At 38.3% G+C, this 7,945-nt stretch overlaps 1 protein-coding gene across 1 annotated transcript in view; it reads left to right on the top strand.

The window, feature by feature from the left end:
* The first annotated feature begins 6,606 nt into the window (after positions 1-6,606).
* The window catches only part of LOC106773135, a 14,139-nt gene continuing 12,800 nt past the window's right edge, over positions 6,607-7,945 (top strand). The window contains exons 1-2 of the mRNA XM_022786312.1: positions 6,607-6,651; positions 7,399-7,653. Of these exons, the coding sequence (XP_022642033.1) occupies positions 6,607-6,651; positions 7,399-7,653 (300 nt within the window). The remainder of the gene's footprint in view (positions 6,652-7,398; positions 7,654-7,945) is intronic.

Here is a 7,945-nt window from a genome sequence, read left to right as displayed (position 1 = left end):
TAATATCTTTAGAATCTTCCTAATTAGAGGAAATAGATACATAATATTTTATTTTATTTTATTTTTNCCTAGGTTTCCTAGTTTCCCTATTTCCCTTTTTAAGAGAACTAGATTATTACAAATAGAACGTTTGAGAATGTATTTTTTGATGATTGAGAATAATAATAAGTCTCATTTTCAACTTGGTGTCAGAGCTCCTGATTTTAGGGGCTAGATTCCGCTGCAACAAGCCGCACTGCCGCCGCTGTCCGACCACCGCCGTTGCCGCCGTCACCGGTTGAGGTCGTTGATAGGGCAGAAAGGTGCGCCCAACACTGCGATCACAAAGCCAGAAGTCGCTCCGTGAACGGAGCCTCCACGCGTCGCCACCGTCGCCGGCGCGTGTAGCCCATGCGCCCACCTCCAACGAGATCCACTTGCCGTCGCCGCCACAGATAGGGTCGTCGGAGCCTCCTGAGTCCATTCCTAAGGTCGGTGACGACTCGTTTAGGTTGTATTTGAGCAGATCTGACTTTTACGTTTTGATCCTTTTTTCTCGATCAAACCCACTTGCCGTCTCTGCCACAGAAGAGTCACCGCAGCCTCTTGATTCTGTTCCCAGGGTTGGTGACGACCCGTTTGGCCTTTATTTGAGTAGATATGAGTTTCAAGTTTTTGCCCCTTTTTTCTTGGGTACGGGATGTCTGAAGAAAAAAGTATTCCTTTGGGTATACAATGACCTACCAAATATAGGAAGTACCTCGTGGTTGGATGGTCAGAATTACTTACAATGGAGCCAATTTATTTCAAGGATTCTCAAGGGTCATTCAAACCTTGATCACATACATGGAGGAGGGCTAGCACCAGACGATAAACATTTTTCAATTTGGGACAACAAAGATTCATTAATTATGACTTGGATGTGTTGTTTTTGTTCACTCTCATCTTCCTAACCGTGGTAAATTAGATCCCATAGCTCTTAAATGTGTCTTTATTGGGTATCCTACTAAAATAGGGTACAAATGTTATCATCCTCAAAGTCGTCGCGTCTTTATCACCATGGATGTCACCTTTCATGAAACAAAATCCTTTTATGTCAGTCCACCACTTNANGNGGAGAAAGCACTTGAAGTGGATGAACTCTCCTTGTCATTACCATGTTTGTCTTTGCAAGATGCCCAAGACCTGAGCAATGAAGCTACCATAGTCCACAGTGAGGAAGAAGAGGAAGACATATTTTTTGGCAAAAAATATGAAAGAAGAGAACAACCCACTTCGACTCTAGAGCAAGAAAAATTGTCTGATCGGAGGTGAGGATCCCTGAAGATATCAATGAGGAGGAGGTAAGTATTACTGAGGATTTACCCATTTTTTAGTAGCCCTTTTTTGTTTCCCATGCGCTCGAGAACATTCTTTGTTCCATGGAGTTTGAAGCATATTTCCTTGGTATGTCCAAATCTTTTACAGTATGAACAACAGTCCCCACGTGTACCTCTTTCAAACGTTTTTCCCCCAGCATTTGTTCCCTTGTGGACTCCCTTTCTGATTGTCAGGGCAGAGCCTGTGTTGGAAATCCCTCCATGAAGCATGATAGATCTCCGAGTTTCTTATCCTCTTACCATAAAAAAACTTCTGACAGGGGTGGTAATTTTTCTCTTTCAAAAATTTGAACCCGGATTGGGTCGTACTCATGATTAAGGCCCTGGAGAAATTTAAAGATTTTTTCCCCTTCAATGAATTCAGCAAGAGCGGCAACATCTGTTTTACACATCATTATTATTTGGATCTGATCGAGATCCATCCAAAGACCATTCAGGATCCTGTGATATTCTGATATAGAAAGAGAGCCATGTTTTGTATTAAATATCCTGTTCTTGATGTCATAGGTAGCAGTAAGATCCTTTTTTTAAAGAAAAAGTACTCTGTAAATCATCCCATATTTCTTTTGTAGAAGAATGAAACATATAATTTTTCCTTATCTCAAGAGTCATGGATTGCCACATCAAGAACAAATCACGTGCTAAATATCCTATTTCTTAGTATGTTTGCACTAACAATCTCTCTGATAAGCACAAAAGTTTTATTGCTGCCATTGATGCCACAAAAATTCCTACCTCAATCTAGGAGGCTATGAAACTTGAACATTGGAATCAAGCCATGAAAGAAGAGATGAATGCATTAGAAAGAAATTCAACTTGGGAGATTGTTGATAAGCCAAGAGACAAGAAGCATAAGGCAGATGGGACAATAGAAAGATATAAAGCTAAATTGGTGGCAAAAGGATATACCCAAACATATGAGATTGATTATGAGGAGACATTTGCCCAAGTGGCAAAGATGAATACAGTTCGAGTTATTCTCGCTTTGGCTGCTCATTTTGGATGAGACTTACACCAGCTGAATGTGAAGAATGCCTTTCTTCATGGAGATCTAGATGAGGAAGTGTACATGGAGATTCCCCCAGGTTTTGAAGTGAAAAATGAAAGAAACAACGTATGTCTCCTAAAGAAAACATTGTATGGTCTTAAGCAATCCCCTAGAGCCAAGGAGATTTGAAAGATTTACAAAAGCAATGGTTTCCTTGGGATACAGACAAAGCCAAGGAGATCATACTCTATTCATAAAGCACTCTTCTGCAGGTAAACTCACTCTATTGCTTGTCTATGTGGATGATATGATTATTGTAGGAGATTATGAAACAAAAAAATTGGCATTAAAAGAAAAATTGGCAGCTCAATTTGAAATAAAAGACCTAGGAAAACTCAAATATTTTCTAGGAATAGAGGTTGCCCACTCCGAGAACGGAATTTTCATCTCCCAAAGGAAATATGTACTTGATCTCCTCAAAGAAACAGGAAAGTTGGGATGTAGAACCTCAANTGTTCCTATAGAACAAAATCACAGAATTGGAAGTGAAGAAAGTGCTCTTGTAGAAAAGGCCCAATATCAGAGATTGGTGGGAAAATTGATTTATCTATCACACACAAGACCAGACATTGCTTATGCAGTTAGTGTAGTGAGCCAATTTATGCATGATCCAAGAGAGAGACACATGCAAGCAGTTGACAAAATTCTCCAATACTTGAAGTCAAGTCCAGGAAAGGGGCTATTATTCAAAAGGGAAGACAAATTGAATATGAAGATATATACGATGCTGACTATGCAGGTTCTATTACTGACAGAAAATCTACTTCTAGGTATTGTGTATTTCTTGGAGATAGTTTGGTAACATGGAGAAGCAAAAAGCAAGATAGTGTATTCCATTCTAGTGCAGAAGCTGAATTTCGAGCCCTTGCTCAAGGAATNTGTGAAGGACTCTGGATGAAAATCATCTTGGATGATCTTAAAGTCAAAGTGGAGCACCTGGTGCAACTACACTATGACAATAAGTCTGCTATGAGCATAGCCCATAATCCAGTACAGCATGACAGAACCAAACACATTGAAATTGACAGACATTTCATCAAAGATAATCTTGACAGAGGCTTTGTGATTACAACTCATGTTTACTACAAAACTTCAAATAGTAGATATTTTCACAAAAGGGCTTCCTCCGGGTAGATTTCAAGATCTTGTAGGCAAGTTGGGAATGATTGATATTCATTTACCAACTTGAGGGGGAGTGTTGTAATTTGAGATAATATCTTTAGAATCTTCCTAATTAGAGGAAATAGATACATAATATTTTATTTTATTTTATTTTTTCCTAGGTTTCCTAGTTTCCCTATTTCCCATTTTAGGAGAACTAGATTATTACAATAGAAGGTTTGAGAATGTATTTTTTGATGATTGAGAATAATAATAAGTCTCATTTTCAACTCATAACTAAGTTTTGTGAAGCTGAAAAGAGAGAAAAATCTTCTCATAGTGGAAGGCAACAAGGTGATAGGAATCATATTGATGACAAGGAGCCCAGACGACGTGTTGTTGGGTTGTAGAGAGCATAGGCTAAGCTATGGATAGGATAGGCTGAGCTGTGAAGGGCATAGGATGAGCTGTGGAGACCTAGGCCGAGTTGTGGTAAGCTTAGGTCGAGTGTGGTAATCTTAGGTTAGGTAAGGTTGAGCTGCTTGATGCAGATTTGTCTAAGAGCCTGACAATGCATGAAGAGAGCATGTCAACGTAACTGGAGAGCCTGACAAAGTGCAAAAAGATCTCGACCATGAAAAAGGAGAGCCTAACATTGGCTTTGAAGAGCTTAAAAGTTGGGTTATGCTTGAAATTAAAGGCTGAGGAGAGTTCGACCAACTCAGTCTGGTATCTAGACACTAGAAAAAGCAATCACATGTGTGTAGATGAAAGTTTCTTCAGTGAACTCGCTAAAGTGACGATCGGTTTCGTGTCATTTCGAGATGATTCCGAGTAGGCTGTAAAAGGGCATAAAACAAGCCGACAAATGTAGAAGGATTGACATGATAGAGAAATCAAGAATGATTACTATGTTGTTGAGCTAAAGAGAAATATTCTAAGCATGGGTCAGATGAGGGAGAAAGGCATCTCGGCTGTAATAAATGATCAAGTACTATACCTTAAACACAAGAATGGTCATCTTGTAGCCCGAGTATAAATATAGAAAAACCGGATGTAGAAGGAGTTGAACATCTTACAGAAGTGGTGCTTGAAGCTGGACTTTAAAGATGAGTCCATGATGTAGCACTTCTGGTTTGGACACCTCAGTTTTGGAAGCTTGGCCGAGCTATCAATGAAAGTGCTAGTACTTGGACTACTCGATGTAAAATTTGAGAAGAAATTTTGTGAAGAGTGTGTACTCAAAAAACATCTGAGGACTAGTTTTTCAAAGGTGGCTAGGTATAAGGCAGAAGAATAACTAAGTCTGGTATACCCCACATTGGTCATGCACATTCAAAGAAAGAGTTGAAATCATCTGTGGAAGATGGCCTACACTCTATCTCTTGGGTCATCTTAAGCCATTATGAAACTTCTAGTAGAGTAAGAATAATTTTGGGCCTTGTAGTTGTTGTCATGTAATCTAGGATATAATTGGACTTTGTATTGTGGGCCTAGTAGTGTAGGATTTATTTTGGGCCTTGTATTTTAGATCAAGTAATATAGGGCTTTTGAATAGTTAAATCAACAAAGGACCAAGGCCCAATATTGACCCAAGCAGAATGTCCTCTAGACCATGTGTTGACCAAGGGGTCAAAGTTTTCTCTAACTTGGTGGACAAGGAGGGGTGGATTATCCATGTCATGTGTCCTCCTCCCTTTAAAGAGTTTTCCTCCTAGTTAGTGGTCACATGTCACTTTAGGAATGGAGAGGATTCTTCNTAAGTACTGGCTACATGTCACTTGTCATTCTTCTAATGGAGAGGATTTTCTCCTTGCTCTCCAAGTTAGCCAANGTGGGTCTTTTAGGTCTAGTTTCTACAAATTAAGAGATATCCTTAGCCTATAAATAGAGGTGTCTCTTACTCTTGTATTCACCTTTGATTTAGGGTATTGTTATGTTGCCAATTTTGTGTCATACTACTCTTATTAGGTCACCCTAGGCTAAAGCAACCCAAGTGGCCTCCTCTAGTTGCATTCCCCCAAGAGTTGGTTCAACCTCTCTCCGAGCATCACAAACACCACCTCCATCATCCATAGTAGCAAGAAAACCATGAGACACTTAGCTCACCTTCCCCCATTGTTCCGTAAATCTCCCATCCATGACCACTTCCATGGCTTTTCTTCTAGTTTTGGCCCAACCTAGCTAGGAGATTGCCATCAGGTACACATCGATCTGTGTGAACCGGTTTCTCTTGGTTCATTCATTGGTAAGAAGTTTTTTATTTCATTCATAGATGATTTCTCTCGAAAAGTGTGCATATATTTCTTACAAAAGAAATCAAAAGCGTTTGAGGTGTTCAAGAAGTTTAAGTTATTGGTGGAGCAAAAGACCGACAACTAACTAAAGATAGTCAGGCTTGATAGAGGAGATGAATTCACATCAGCAATATTCATGAAGTATTATGAAAAGTGTGGTATAAGAATGTTTTTGACAACTATGTACTCACCACAACATAGCAACATGACTAAAGGAAGAATTAGGCCATTCTTGACATGGTTCGAAGCATGCCAGAGAAATTCTAGATAGAGGAAGTTTAGTATGCAGTCTATATGCAGAACATGTACCTAAGTTCCAAACTAGACGATGTGACACCCCAACACGAAAACCATAATTGAGGGGATAAATGGGTATTTTGATGAAGAAGATGAACTTGGGCAACCCAAGACTCAAAGTTTGCAAGACATTTATAATTCCATTAGTGAAGTACATGTAGTGTATGTGTTGGCAAGTGCAGAAGATGTCAAATTTGAAGAGGTCGTACTTGATGAAAGATGGAAGAAAACAATGGATGAGGATATCGTCTCAATTGAAAAGAATGAAACATAAGAGTTGATAGATTTATCCATGGGAGCTCATATAATTGGTGTGAAATGGGTATATAAAGAGAAAATCAATGTAGATGGAGAGGTGGAGCATTATAAAGCCTGAGTCATGGTAAAGGGCTACAAACAACAGAAGGAGATTAACTAGGATGAAGTTTTTGCTCTACTAATGAGGACGGAGACAATTCAGCTATTATTCTCCCTAGAAGCATAACGAGGATGGAAGATACAACAAATGGACAATGAAGTTTCATTTCTAAATGGAGTTCTGGAAGATGAGGTCTTTGTAGAGCAACCTCTTGGTTACATGATAAGAGGTGAACAGAAGAAAATGTTGAAGCTAAAGAAGGCGTGGTATGGTTTGAAACAGACTCCTTGAGCCTGGAATGAGAGACTATTTAAAGAAAAATGGTTATGAGTAGTGTATGTACGAACATGCTCTATTCCTAAAGAAGCACAAAGGAGGTATGTTGTTTGTTGCCCTATGTGTAATGACTTATCTTTACTGAAAACAAAGCCGAACTAGTTGAAGAGTTTAACAAATTTTCACGTACAATGTCATATGTGGTTAATTTGTCACCAACTATGACTTATCAGGGATCTGTCGGCATGTTAGGTAAAGAGTTATGGTATCATCATACACTTTTACATTTATTTGACACANTACAAGAGTAAAATGATCATAAAATTGTAAAGTTTTGTATTTTTTCAAGAAGAAAAAGAATAAAAGTAAATAAGAGTAGTGTCAAATGAACGTAAAAAATTTAGGTGTATCAAACAATCATTTTCCTTAAGTAAATAAGTATCTCTAATGCTTTTTGTCATTCTTTAGTTCTACAAATATAGTGTATCTCTTATTCTCTTTTATATTACTTTTCATCATAGTGTAATAATGCAGATTATNGTTTTCTCTCTTCTCCTTTTCTTCAATACCTTATACTTTATTTATGTCATTGTATACAAAAAAGGAGATGGATCTCTAGTTACCATAACCTACTTTTGTTTGTTTTTTTCTTTGTTGTTACAGTGCATGTCAATAGGAAAAAATGGAATGAAGATAATTTTGCGAGGAGAACTCGAGAGAAACCTCTTAGACAGTTTAAAAGCTCTTACTCTCGGCTTTGNTTCGGATGTATTTGAATATGAAATTCTAAAAAAGGTTTCGAATATAGAGAAACTTGTGGTGTGTGATGGTTCTTTCAAGGAGATGTTCTGTCGTGAAAGTCNTGATAATGTGTTACAACAACTGAAAGTATTACGGTTGGAGTCTCTTGGAAAGCTGGTTTCCATTGGGTTAGATAACTCTTGGACTCATTCCTTTGTCGGAAATATAGAAACCTTTGAAGTCATTAATTGTTCGAGTTTAGAAAACTTGGTAGCATGCACAGTGTCTTTCTCCAATCTGAGATGTTTGAAAGTAGAACATTGCAATAGCTTATCATATTTGTTGACATCCTCAACAGCGAAATGTTTGGGTCAACTCAAAAGAATGAAGATAAAGAATTGTGAGTTAATTGAAGAGATAGTGTGTAAGGAAGATGGAGAGGAATCAGATGAGGATGAGATAATATTTT

This window comes from Vigna radiata, chromosome 9 (assembly GCF_000741045.1).
Source record: "Vigna radiata var. radiata cultivar VC1973A chromosome 9, Vradiata_ver6, whole genome shotgun sequence".
Classification (NCBI taxonomy): Eukaryota; Viridiplantae; Streptophyta; class Magnoliopsida; order Fabales; family Fabaceae; genus Vigna; species Vigna radiata.
Note: the sequence above shows the minus strand (reverse complement) of the source record. Positions and strands in the feature narration are given on the sequence as shown.